Source organism: Ambystoma mexicanum, chromosome 3p (assembly GCF_040938575.1).
Source record: "Ambystoma mexicanum isolate Mex_15411 chromosome 3p, UKY_AmexF1_1, whole genome shotgun sequence".
Taxonomy (NCBI): domain Eukaryota; kingdom Metazoa; phylum Chordata; class Amphibia; order Caudata; family Ambystomatidae; genus Ambystoma; species Ambystoma mexicanum.
The window spans coordinates 351,342,593-351,357,080 of record NC_090925.1 but is presented as its reverse complement, the minus strand read 5'-3'; the positions used below and the strand labels follow the sequence as shown (position 1 = coordinate 351,357,080).

Sequence of the window (14,488 nt, the reverse complement as noted above, 5' to 3'; positions counted from 1 at the left end):
AGGCACCCTGAAAAGATGCAATACTCCACCTGTAGCCAGCCGTCGAATTACTGGTAGACTATGCAGCTTGTAATCTCAAGTGGTGCTTATTTTGGGACAGGATGTAAAAGGCCATGATGGCATTTATGCGTAATGCCATGTAACAAATAAGTCTGCACAGGCCGTTCCAGGGTGTGTGGCTATGGACTGAGTCTGCATTTACTTGGCCGCTCCTTGCTCGCTGCCCAGCACAGGTACCTCCGGTAAGGTCAAAGGAAACAAGACTCTCATTGCAAGGAGTAAGCCCACCTCGGAGCAAGTGAATTCCGGATTGGAAGTGCCACATCCAGGTGGCGAATGAGAATTAAGTGGAGCATAGTGGCATCACCACACAGAGGCTCTGAAGAAGCCAACGTTGCTTTGTCTCCACAAGAAGCATCCTATACACAAAGAATCAAGCACAAGTCCCCATGCCGGAGCACAGAGGAGCATGCATGCACAGACCGGATCTGGCACATGTATTCACGATCAGTGTGCCGGTGCATAGCAGGTCTTGTCCCCATAAAGCAGATGTGTAGCACAGCACACCACACACTACACTGTGCAATTGTTTTGCACCTAATACGGACTAAAACACAGTCCAGATGACGTACCCATGTAGCAGCCCCATTCCGCTCGTTCTCCTAGCTCGAGCCATCCAACAAGCACATTCAGCCATGCCCCCCCAGTCGCGCACCCACACAAGTCCCTGGCACCATGGTAACCCTGCCCCAGATGCCCAGACGCATGCGCGACTTCCCCACACTGATCTCCCGCGCAGGGGCACCTGTATATTTACACACAGCTTGCTTACAGCCAAACGCGAGCGTCCCGATTCAACGGACCGAGCGCAAGAGATCGGATTTGACTCCATGGTCAGTGCCCAACCAAAGCAAGGACACCCTTGCCTTGCACTCACCTCGTCCAGCATACTTATGCACTCTGAGGTTTTATCATTCTCGTGCCTCTCTCCTTTCCCCTCATCTCCTGACACAGACTCCCAGTCTCCAGACCGCAAGGCTGACACTAGCACTCCGCCTCCATGCAAGAACTCACAAAGGAGATCCCTCAGAACCGCACAATGCTGCTCCTTTGACTAAAGGTACTATTTTGTGCTCCCTCAGCACTATTTTGAGCTGCAGCCTTTTGTGGAAAACATTGTCTTTTGCACGGATCTTCTCACTAGTGACCTATCCGCACCTTCCATAAACCAGGACACCCACACACTATTATCAGTTTCTGAAATCTCCTTACCAAGGTGCAAGGTTAGTGCCTGGGTCCTGAGGGACGCCCTGCTGAACAGCCTCTCACGGGCTCTTATTCTCTACATTTTTAGGTTTGATCAATCGCCTGGACCATGTAACAATATGTATCCATATTGTTTTTTATCCATAGGGAGACCTGCTCTACCTGGCCTCAGAAGAAGGCTGCCACCTCTTTACGGCCGAAACGTCCAATGTCACCATGTTCTGACTGCAATCTCAGAACAATGACCTGAATTATTACCACCACCTTCATGTTGACGTCGCCTATAGCAGACCCTATTTTTTGGTTTGAACATCAAGCGATTAGCTTGGTTTCATGCCGATGATTGTCGATACTGTTGCAATACAATGTTTGTTTGGCAAATATGATGTAATACTTTGAGAAACTGTACACAGGCAAAACAGCTCTGCACTATTTTGTGAATGCACCGTTATATGAATTTCCAATGCATTTCTAAATGTTACTTTAGAACTCTGGCTCGTACTAACCTAAAGAGGCCAGTTTCAGTGTCCACCTGTCACCAATGAAAATGTAACGCGATTCAATGTGCACTAAACATTTGAAATGTTACCTTTCCAATACAACTTGCCAAGCTGGTGACAAGGCTCACTGTATATATTTTTTACTTTCGATTTTCAATTGTTACTTATGGTGGCCAATTCACTATTTTCCAGTACCTGGATCAGAACCTTCTTCCAATAATGCATATTTGTTTTCATTGTATCAGCATTAATTTGGAAATGTGTTTAAATCATCACTGCAACAATTAATTGTAGTGTAAATGTTGGAGGACAGGACTACCCCCCCCCCCCTGTACAAAGCACCAGACACTACACAGCTGCCTCTCGCAGGCCAAGAGCCTAGTTTGTATAGTTTAGTACCCAGCGATGGGGGTGTAGCTGCCTCCCAGTCAATGAGAAAGCTTGGAACGTGGGCATTACCAGACAGTCATCCCCCGCTCTGAGCCTCCTCCGAGCTGGAGGTCGCCATTTTACCAGCTGGCGAGCAAGGTAAGTGCCCTGCCTTGCCTCCCGCGTACTCCCACCCTTTTAAGATTTCCCTCCCCCTCCCACCCCACTTATCTTTAGCTTTGTTTCTTTTCAGGAGCGACCGCACTGTCTACACTTCGGGAGCAGACGTGCCGCAGACCGATCTGCGACATGCTGCCATGGAAAGGGAGAAGGGACTATGGCTCCCAAGGGCATTACCTGGTGCGGTAATGCACCACCCTCTCCCCCCCCCCGGCGTATTGCTTAACAGGTAAATCCTCTGTGGAGACCATTGGTAGCCCGAATCGTCCGACTGAAATGCCACTGTTCCACTACCTTGTGAACTCCCTCCAGCATAGGGCAACGAGTTGCCACTTCACAAAGGAGGCTGCTTGAGTTTCTTCATTCTTCCATCTCTGTGGGGCTTCACAGACAACATGGCGCCTTTGCAATTTTACATTTCAGTTAGGTCTCCCCAGTTTGCTCTCCTTTCATAAAGAACAATGCTTGCTATGTTCGACTAGGATGTAATGGGCAATGGACATTATGTACCCAGTAATAGTCCTTCAGTGGCTTGTATCTGCAGGTGTCCGCAACCTGGGGCTCTCCAGATGTTTTGAACTATAACTCCCATGATCCCTCACTATGGACAACGCTGGCTAGGGCAGATGGGTTTTGTAAAACTGAGTTTAACAACCAAACATGAACTCCGACAACCCGTCCGTCCCTCCCCAGTCCCTTTCCATCACCCTGGTACAGCCTAGTCCCTGCCAAATGTCCAGATAATCCCTCCCCATGCCTGCCAAATATCTTCCCGTTCATGCCACTTGTGCCATGTGTCTCTTCCCCTCCCTACTACAACAGTTCAATCTTATGTTTCAAAGAGGTAGATTGTCCAGAAATGGTTAACACCTGGAGAGGTAGAGGTTGCAGACCCCTGGCTTAGAGTCGCATGCTTTGTCTGAGCTTTTGATCGATGAACCATGGTTTCTTCTTGCATTTGTAGTGGGTGACTATTTGCCTAAGCTTGTGACTCGCCATCGCTTTGATCCAAGTAGGCTCACTACCATGCGGTTTATAGTCAAAAAGTCGAAAACAAAAAGTCGAAATTTTTTTGGTTGCTTTTTTTCGAAATGGGTGGGGTTGCCACCCCACCCAACTCCCCTTTTTTTAATTTTTTGTTTTACCCCTTTTTTTACCCCCGGAGCCCAAAAAAATATATAAATAAAAAAATTTGACATTTTTGTTTTCGACTTTTTGGATTCGACATTATTGATTCGACATTATGACTGGACACCCTACCATGCACATTCAGCCCATAACTGCTGCACACTGCTTGCATTAAAAAAAAAAACTATTTTGTGGTAGGCACACTTTTTACATTGTGATGCTGTCATACTCCTCACTCCAGTCAGAACTCTGCTTTGCTGCTCCGAGTTAGTAAGTCTACTGTAATGTTTAGCCCACGCATGATGCTCGAAGATACTGGTTGGTATCCCTCCATTGCACATATAACTCCTTAAGTTAGCCATTGTAATGCACAGTGGTTATAATCCTCGATATTGGACTTCTTTGGTTAGCGTTTATAGAACTATACATGTAGTAAGACTATAAATGTAGCCAGTCTATAGAAAATCCCATTATCCTAATTTCTAAAGGTATCTGGTCTGTCCCGCCAAGATGTTAGAGGACAGCCAGTCTACTGCAATTGGCAGACTGGAGGGTAGCCTGTCCATAGTGCCTAGAAAAGTCTACAAAAAGTTATCTGGATTTTTCTTTCCCACAGACGATCGGACCAAGATAAGCTCCATCTGAGCTTCAGGTATGCATTAAGGCACCCCTTCGGTGAACATCGTCTGAAGGCATGGCTATCCATCAATGCACTTTAGACAGAATTTGTCGTAGTCGTAGCTGCATTGTAGTTTTTCACATAACCACTTCGCACTGAAATGCCAGGCTTGCCTCAACGCCTCCATTAGAACCTATGACAAATTTTGGTTTAGCTGGGTTCATATTGTGTCTCCTGCACTAGCGCACTTTCGTCACCTCCCTCAGCACCCATCCACATGCCAGAGCTCTTGGGTGGCCTACCGCAGCCTAGCCAGTCCTCCAAGTACAAATCTTGGCCAAATGCACAAATCCATCTTAAGCCTCCTCTAAACGTTCCTATACATGGACTTTGGTCACTGAGGGCGTTCCTACCACAAAGCACTTAGAGGCGAAATGGGAAAAGGTGCTATATAAATTACTACAATGCTTGTCGGAGCAAGAGGATGGCAACTTACATGACGTCTGGGATTACGAGGGTTGGAGCCCCTGGGAAAAATAGAAGGCACTGGACAGGACGCTGCGAGGGCACCGTTGGGGCATAGTTGGGGGGCAGATATAAAGAACTCTTGGAAGTTTGACACTAACGTGACACTGCATTGGGGAAGGCAGCGCTTACAGCTGAATCAATTGTAGTTTGCAAAAAACATGTGGGCCCTTCTGGAAAGGATTTGTAAAATGCGAACGCTGCAGTAAGGTGGCACCCGAGAACACATGGAGGGGCGCCTGCCCAACTATTCCCCCCTCACCCCCACCAGCTCGGATATATAGTGTTCAGTTTGCTTGTACCGTGTTAACCAAGGGTTGAATAGAACATTGAAGCAAAAGAAAAAAAATAGACAAATACTGTCGATGACTAGGCTAAAAAAAAAAGTTATTTCTTTTGCTTATTATATATAGTATCTATAATGTCCAGTCACAATTAAACCGGGGAACTAGTTTCCAAACGGTCTCGTGGGGGTACAGATCACGTGGACACTGCCTCCAGCAGAGGCAACTCCATGCGCCACCTCCATGAGGCTTAGGAGTGTCTTTTAGATGTGCCCTTTAGAGCGGCGACAGATGGGCAGCAGGCCAAATATGGACCATGCACCTCACTACTAAACACCTGCTCCATCGTAGCTCTCAGGCAAACCATTAACTGCCCCGAGTCCGCCCAAGGATAGTTCCAGACTATCTGGGGCCTTTTCAGGTCAGTCTTCCACAGGGTTCCCAAGGAAGGGTGATCACGAAACAGTTTGAGGTGGCGACAGTTCACGGGACGGCTCAGCAAGTAGCAGAAAGGGAAAGCACCCCAGAGTCTGTTCCATCATCACTGCCAGGTAAAGGCGTCCGCCACCTACATCATTTCCATCCAGCTGCAGATGCCGCCAGAGTCATAAGGATAGGGCCTGAGCGGGCAATACCCACCCAAAATCTGTAAATGCGGTGGGCCCAACTACATTGGCTTCAGGCCCCCCTTGTTAAACAATCCTGGCTACACCTCTGGATGCTGCTGAAGTGGACGGTGGCGTTCCAGGGTTCACGGGATTTGAATGCTATAGATTACCTCACTTCAGAGAGGGGCCCAGGTTGCTACTCAAAATGCTTTGCAGTTAGGGAAAAAAAAAAAAAAGACAAGACACAAATGAAGCCAGGTCTGCACGCCTGCTTCCAATGCTTTTCTAGGCTTTGCAAGAGATGATCGGTTCTCGGATGTCCCAGGAGTCTGAGGAGAGGTCATGGGCTACCAGCAGAAGTCAAACAGTTGCTTCTACTTCAACAGGTGCCCGTCTCAAAACTATCCATTGTAAAAAAAAAAAATGCATGAAAGCGTGCACAGTGAATGCAGTGTAGGGATTCTATTCCAGAATGTATGTATGGTTTAAATTGGTTTAAATTGTAGGGGTGTGTACTTCTTACCAGATGGACCACCTACTATGTTTCAAAATCCTTTAAAGAAGAAGTGGTCGGGTTACCCTTTTGGACTCTCAGGAGCCAGACCGGATTGTACAGAGTGCTTGTGCAGACACAGTCTTTAGCAGCTAGATTTAGTACAGAAGCCCCCCCCCCACTCCCCATGCTACGGGGACCTAGCAGTGACTCCATTGGACGCACAACCATCCACGTCAGCTCTTAAGTTATTTCCAGGAGCGGAGGGTTTCAGTTGGGAAAGAAGCCCAGGAGATGGGCACAGGGCAGCCCCATCGGTCGCAGCGTTTTATCTGGACCCAGCAGTGTGATCAGCTGGTGCAACTCTTATCGGGAGGTGGCAGCGAAATATGAGACCATCCAGGGTAAATCACAAGACGGCTGGCAAACTGAAATTCTACCCGTGCTTCAAGCGCCAGACTGAGGGCCAGCCTGACGACAGACCGTGGCAGTCAAGTTATTCAGCAAAGAACTGTCGTCTCCCAGTCTTGAAATGGTAATGCCAGCTCACCAGTAACAGCACTCATTCCCAGTTCCTCATTGGATACTGTTAAAGACAGCTCTTCTGCAGAAGCACAGCTCGCCTGCGCACTACCTACATGCACTTTATGGCAGGCTCCCAGTAATGCCAGGACTGCTGCCTGCCCTCCAGCGTTCCCCACTGCATTTTCTCTTAAGATGGCAGTCCCCAATGTGCCCATCACTGACCCCTTTTTCTTCCCATTAACCCCAAGCGCAGCCCTCTGCCATGCCAGTGTGTTTACATACCCAGCTTTGTGGTAGGCACTGTACCTGGGTGAGCCGAGCAGCAGAACCTCCCCAACCTCCCACTGTAGATTATCCAGAAGGAATGGGATTACATAGTCCAGGAGCCCCCATTCTCCCACATCCACGAGTGGGCAAAGAAATTCTTGCATGCCAGGAATTGCACAAAGTGGGTCTGTCCACTTAGTCTAGAAACAACCTCTGCCAGTGCCCGAGTCATGCAGTGAAACCAAGTAACAAGTCAGCGACGAGCAGCTTGCTCATCACAGTACACCAAGCGTGATTTACAAGACGAGAAACATGAACAGTAATAACTCTGGGGACACTCATGGACAGGCGACTCAAAATAGAACCACAGGTCACACAACAGAACCACAGGTCACACAACAGAACCAACAGGTTTCTACCACCTATGCTCAGACGTATCTTTCCACTCTAAAGTTTGCCACACCTGACTTGCCATCATCGCACTGATACTAACAGGCTCGTACTGGCATATAGGGCAATGCCCGAATCAAAAACACAAAATGCTGCGGTGAGCCTTTTGCTTTGGGTCAAAGTGGGCCACTTTTGGCACATGTGGGCCAGTTGAACCATGCGGCTAGTTGACCAGTGTTACTAATTAAATATTCTTTAAAATGCACAATTTGCACCACATTTGATCAAAAACCTCTCCCTTGGTTACTACTCAGTCTGCCACTTTTCCATTGGTCCGAGACAATTTCATGCACCAGTGAGACCCTGGTCACTATGGAAACATCCTATACTTAGGAATGCCCAACTCACTGACAAACTACAACTAATCCAAAACACACCAGCAAGACTGCCCAAGAATAAGCAGAAGGAGCACACCCCCCTGCCCTTGAGAAGTCTACACTGGTACCAGTTCAGACAATATCCCCCTCAAACCACTCTGCATCGCTCTCGGAGCACTGCATGGACAGGGAGTGGAATTCCTACAGTCAAAAATGACCCCTTACCAGCCACCAAGGAACTTGGATCAAACAGTAACATGCGCCTTGAATCACGAAATTGTGGAGAACAAGTGTGGAGAGACCGCCATCCCCACAGCAACACAAACTCAATCATGAAAGAAATCGGACACTGGAAGACCGTGTCAAATCAAACTTTTAAAGAGCCTGGCTATTTAATGCACCAGGATACAGACCTCATGTGTGGGTGCACCTACCGGGGGCGCAAAAGGAAAAGGGTAACCAGCTGGTAACCCCAAGCCTTTCGCCACAGCACAATTTGTTCATGTGGGCAGCCTACAGATTTGGGCCTAGGGTGTCGAAGCCAGCAAGGAAAACAGGGAACCCCATGCATTTCCCAAAAGAGGACGCCCGTGGGAATGCGCAGAGGTCTGACTTGCATGAAGCAGGCCAGAATGTATTACCCAGAACCCCCGACAAAGTGAAAAATGTGGGTTTTTTTCAGCACATTTCGGACTTTGCCGGGGCTTCTGGGTAATAAATTCTGGGCCGATTTGCGCAAATCATACCTCTGCGGATTCCCACGGGTGTCCTCTTTTCAGAAATGCATGGGGTTCCCTTATTTCGTAGGTGGCTTGGACACCCGAGGCCTAGATCTGTATGTTGCGCCAGTCGGCAGAGTCTGAAATTCCGGTCTTAAAACAGACTTGGGGTTACTTGTGTTTTAGGCTTTCCCCTTGGCACCCAGGTAGGTGCACCCACACATGTGAGGTACCGTTTTCATCGGGACACCTGCGGGAAGGTAGGCCATGTGTTATGTTTGTGTGGTTTTCATAACGTTTTGACCCATTTGCTGGTGCCCTTTGTCACACAACCCTTTTATTTCCCAAATGTGACCTACATTTAGTCGCTGCTTTAGGCACCATACACTTTTGTAACCTGCACAAGTCACCTACCCTTGAAAAGGTCTGCCTGTGCTCTTTCAAAAAAATGTATGCTTGCCGTTCCTCACCACATTGGTTTTCCCGATTTACACATGCTAAGTGCGTCTGTTCAGACCGTGAGCGTAAAACTCCTGTGTACCATGGCTCATTGTTTGGCTTGTGGTAATGCTTGTTTGTAAAACACTACAAAAAAATGTGTGCTCTACTAACTGCAAGAGTCGGGGGAATGTAGTGGAGCATTGCTTTTCTCAAAATTCATAGAAGCTATTGCCGTACCAAGCCAACCATGTCCAACACATACCTTTTTTTCGGTCATTTTCCCACTTTTCTCTCAATTTATGGCAGTTTCCCCAACCTAGTTGTTGCTTGACCTACGCAAAGCGCCCCTTCCTAAACTTGGAATTTTGTCTACTTTTCAGAAATGTATGCCTTTCTGTCCTCCAAATCGGCTTACCCTTTTCTTCCATTCCATCCATGCATGCATGTCCAATTGGCAAACATGGGCAAAATCACTTCCCTCACAAAATGGTTGATAACCATATCAAAAATGTTTTCCGTTTCCACTTAACCTGTTCTTGAAAGCCAGGAAATTGGGGAATTCAGCACAGCAAACCATTTGTTTCTAGCTCTTACAAGGAAAAAAAACCACAGGCTACTTTGTACATCAGTTTATTGGCATTTTTTTAAAAAACCCAACATTTTCCCCCTTTTTGGTCATTTTCTCTCACCCCTCTACAGCAACCTAGGATTCCTGGGTGGCGTTACGACTGCCTACATGTGGGAAAAAAAAGGAGCCAAATTTGGCCGAGATCTCATGTAACAAAAAAGTTACAAACCATTGAATGGCCACATACTGAAATCACCAAAAAAGGCCCTGGCACTGGGGAGAAATACCCATGGCACTTAAAGGGTTAATAACTTACAAATTCATAACTGTTGTGCTTTTCATGCAAACGGCAGAAAGGTGCCACATGGCCATGCTACATGGTACAGACTTGGAGCCAGACTGATCTAATTCTCCATGATTAGCTGAATCAGAACGTTTATTATGGCAGTTGCTAGTAAAATTATGAAGTGATGCATAACTAGTTTTTTACAAAAAGTTGAAAGGAGAACAAAGGGCGACTACACATATGTCGCTCCAGACCCCTAAACCATTTTAGACTTGGAGGCTGGGTTTGGGAGGGAGAGAAGGTTAACTGTCCAATCTTAGTGACATGAATTATTGCAGGGTACCCCAATATTGTAAAATTGGTGGCATCGATGCTATAAAAGGAGGACTGCACAAGGACACAGTGAGAATGACAAAGACAGGAGACACACCATCAGGAAGGCTGCTGAAACTATGCGACAGCTTTAGGGAGACACCAGATGAGTGCATCGGGAGGCCATCTTTGAGTGGAGTGCCCAGACCACTGCCCCATCTTCCCAGAGTGTCCCGAGATGCAGTGGGCTTTCCTGAACCTTAAACAGAGGCTTCTATATAAGTAGAACTGAGCCCTGGGAAACCAAAAGGTAGGAGGGGGGGGTCTGTTTGCCTTGAATTTGTTCCTTTTTTAGTGGGCAGGGGAGCAAAACTGTGTAGATTCTTAGCCTATTTAACCAAAAATAGGACATTCATTCCCCATTTGGCAGAACACTATGGGGTCAATTTTGTTAAAATTTGAAATTAAAGCTCACTTGCCAGTGTGTGCTGAGAATTATAGCCTATCATTTAATTGGGTAATCCTTGTTGTCCCGCTGACACCCACTTATTTAAGGAAGAGGGGAGTCTGTTCTTAAATCAGTCCAACCTTTTTATCCAGCTTCCACAACAGAGGCCTTTCATAAAGGGAGGACTGAGATCCCAAATCCCCAAAAGCATTTCCATTTTTCTGTCCGACTTCCCCAACATAGAACCAACCCAGGGAATCTGAAAAACAAACCAATAAATCACCCTGTGTTTATTTTAAACCACAATTGTGGTCAAAATCATAATTACCAATCTTGAAATCCTACTGCTAGCCTTTTAAGCCTGTAAGAAAATCAAAATCACACATTACATAAGTGTCTTCGTTATTGATCAGTGTAATTATTTGGTGAAGTGAAATTTGCCGAAATTGAAAAATTGTGATTGTGTTCTTTTTAACTCACTTTTGGGATTTGGTTATGCTGAGAGAAGTTGATTGAGTTGTGCCACAGATAAAGTGGTGTTTGACGTGTCTTCATTTTTTATTACTTTTAATTTGAATAAATACCAATATATTTCTCGTACACCTCTGGTTCTTGGCTCATTGTTCGGTCAGGGGAGTGGGGTGCAAGGGGCATGATGTGTCTGAGCTAGGGCTAAAAAAAGAATCAGTTAAACAGTGTTGCATAACCACGTCAGTGGTGAGGAAAGGAACTCGCGTGTTGAGGGTGGCTTCTCAAACCGTTACAAGCCCAACCTGCAGAATTCAGTTATTGGTACAGGCTGCTAGCAGCACATCAGGGGACCTTCAGGGCATCAGAGGTGAAAAACAATGTATTAACTTTGTTACTGGGAATGAAAAACAATCTTTACGGTAAAGTGATGCTCTCGGGCAGAGGCAAGCTCTCGGCTGTGCCCCCGGTACTACAGAAATGGACAGTTGCATACAACAATGAGTTGGCAGGAAAGCAACCCTTTTTGGGCAGCTGTTGGTTCTAAATCTCTAGAGATTGATATTCTATAGAGTTACTACTCCTTTTTAGCTTCTGTATGGGTTTTAATTTTGGCTGGATTATGTACTTTTATTTAAACTCATTTTACAGTTCTGATGGCAGTCTTTCCAGCCCATGGTGCTTTACATTTTTCATTATGCGCTGTATTTCACGCTGAGTGACTAATGAGATGAGCATTTGTATGTGTGGTAAAGTATGAAATCTTCTCTGAACACTTACTCAAAATCTCTGTAGATGAATGAAATCTTTCAGGATGTTACAGCAGGTGTGGATCAAGTTCAGCGAAGAACAAACCCAGGACCAGTGGCGTCACCAAGGGGGACTGAAGATGGGGGCACAGGCCCCTCTGAAATCCTGCCCCCCCCCCCTCCGTGGCTCCCCCTACCTCAGCAGGGCTTTCTCTGCACTGTCTGCAGTGCTGTGTCCGTCAGAACAGCACACACACAGGGCCGCAATCAATGCTGCCACACAACAATGAAGAGCTGTTAAGTTCCCCCTGCAGCCAAGACCAGCCCCTCCAATCAGAAAGTAGCACAGGAAACCGCTAATGATGGGTCATTAGTGACTTAATGGTTTAGTGCCTACATTCTGATGGGAGTGGGGTGTGAACATTGGTGTGCACAAAAGATTCTCTTTAGGAGTGCTTCTGACATTGCACATTGCCCATTTAGAGGCAGCCCCCCTACTTTTGTCTGTGGCCCCCTCTGTGCCCCTCCCAAATTTGATTTCTGGCGATGCCACTGCCCAGGAGCCCCAACTACACTAACCTTGCATACTACAGGGCCCTACAATAGAGCTTGCTTCTCCCGGGAAGAGGTCGGTAGCGTGTATGTGCAAGGCTAGGCCTGCCATACATACCCTGGGCCCTGCTGGACAGTCAGTCTCTGTAAGTGGCAATGCTGCGCAGCACCAAGAGAGCAGCATTGCCGTGTGGAGCTATGTCTTCAATGCATACCCCAGGTCTCTACTGGAGAGTCGTTCTCTACCATGACTAGGCATGCAGCATTGTTGTACAGCACCAGGACATGCCGCTGCGCAATGGTATGCATGCAGGAAACTTGGCATCTTCCACGAGTACGAAAGTTGTGTGTGCAGTGCCAGGACAGCATCCCCAGGCCAGAATTGCAGCATTGCCACAGAGAACCAGTATAGCAGCCCCAGGATAGCAGTGTTATGGCATGCCAGGATAGCAGCATTGCCGCGCAGCAGTACTCACTTGCAGCCTTCTCTTCATTGCTGAGCTGTTTCCAGGAGCCTTTCTCCTTCTCCTTCAGGGCCTTTTGCTCCGCGCTCAGCTCCGTCTGGAATGGGACATCCGGCAACGGAAAGATCCTACGGTCATAGTAGGCCTCACCGGGACTCTGCACCTGCTGAGACACTAACATAGGGAACACCAATCATGTAATGCTGACATAGGCTAAAAGCAGACGTGACTCAGCCCCAGCCCCACCTTACAAAACAAAAAAAAAAAAACGACCACAATCCAACTACCAACTACCTGTCCCAGAGATGAGCAGTCTCCTGCTGGTAGGGGGACCAGAAATTAAATAAAAAACTGGGACAGCTACAAAACAGAAGTAAGACAAATACCCCCCCAGGCCCCCGACCACCCGCCCATGTCGCTGGTGGAATCAAAGTAAATACTTTCCAATGCCAGCAATGTTCCTGGATATAAACTGCTGTTTTACCTGTAAGCATGTAAAAATAAATAAGCCTTTGCTCTTGGATGCCTTGATAACTTTCTCAGATGGTCTCCTGTGGCACCAAGAGAAAGGAATAGTGCGCTCAAAAATATTGTCCCAACAGATGGGCAATAATGAAAAACATGCATTAAATATTTAATGAAAGTTCCTACGTAAATGTTTGAGCAAACAAGGCTCAAAGCGTTCACATGGGAGCATCCATTTTGCCGATTCAGGCAGCCTCCTCAGCTCATGTTATGCTCTGCCCTGGCGGCACTAATGCAGCAGCAAAAAAAAAAAGAAAAAGGCAAAAAGCAAAAGAGCGAAAATTATAAATACGTTGCATTTGTGATTGCCGTAGTTGGAAAACCACGGCAATCACAAATACAACATCTTCTGAGCCCGGGTCGGGGAGTCCAGGAGACTCCAAGCAAAAGCCGCTGCAGTCAGAAATTAATGCGGCGGCTTCAGCTTTTGAGTCTCCTAGGCTCCCCCGTGTTGGGGGAGCCCAGGAGACTCAAAGCTGAAAGCGCTGCAGTCATAAATACAACTTTGTGCTATTTCTAAATGCTGCGGTTTTCTTTCCAAGTTTCTCGGGCTCCAGGAAACGTAGAAAGAAAACCTCAGCATATTTAAATACGTTGTATTTATGTTTGCTGTGGATTCAGCTTTGAGTCTCCTGTGCTCCTCCAACACGGGGGAGCACAGGAGACTCAAAGCTGAAGCCACAGCAAACAAATATGTTATAAATGCTGTGGTTTTCTTTCCAAGTTAGAAAGAAAACCGCAGCCTTTATTTTGCAGTGCTTTCAAAAAGAAATTAAAAGCACTTACCAGCAGCAGGTTGTGTTAATCTCTGCTCTCCAGCAATAATTAAGCAAAAGCCACCTGCTGGTAGCTTTTGTTTATTACAGCTTGCTGGCTTTTGCTTCATAAGTGCCGGAAGGCCAGAAATTAAGCACACGGGGCTCATCCATTTCACAAAATGGATGCCTCCTGGTGCTTGAAATTTCTGAGTGTGCGCCTCATTTGCTCAAAACTTTACATAGGAACTTTGTTTACTATATTTTTGATTATGGGCCATCTTTTAGCCAATACAATTCTTGAGAGCACCATCCCTTTAATGCATAGGGCTGTTATCTGAAAGGTTGGGTCACGGGTTGCAGTCAAAACTATAAAAATGTATGTTTTATTTATAAATAGTTGTAAAGCTTAAAGTGGTAGTTTGTAAAGCTTAAAGTGGTCATCGACACCCCGTGCCCCTCCTCCCCCTATTTCCACAAAACCGGGATGGGGTTTTTAAAAACAAAAAGCTCAAGATGGGGGGCAGAGCCTAGGGTCGAATTCCGTTTAACCCCACAATATTCAAACTTTTATGTTGCGTTCCCGTTGAGTAAAGATTGCCGGACACCCACGGGTTCTATATCTGCTTTTTGTGAATTACGCACCGGTAGATCCGGGTGTATCCTTCAA

General features: G+C 46.7%; 1 protein-coding gene across 4 annotated transcripts in view; it reads right to left on the bottom strand.

Moving 5' to 3' along the window:
• The window catches only part of COX4I2 (cytochrome c oxidase subunit 4I2), a 215,565-nt gene that overhangs the window by 48,395 nt on the left and 152,682 nt on the right, over positions 1 to 14,488 (bottom strand). For all 4 annotated transcript variants that reach the window (XM_069650979.1, XM_069650977.1, XM_069650976.1 and 1 more), the window contains exon 3: positions 12,551 to 12,712. In XM_069650979.1, coding sequence (XP_069507080.1) covers positions 12,551 to 12,712 — 162 coding nt within the window. The remainder of the gene's footprint in view (positions 1 to 12,550; positions 12,713 to 14,488) is intronic.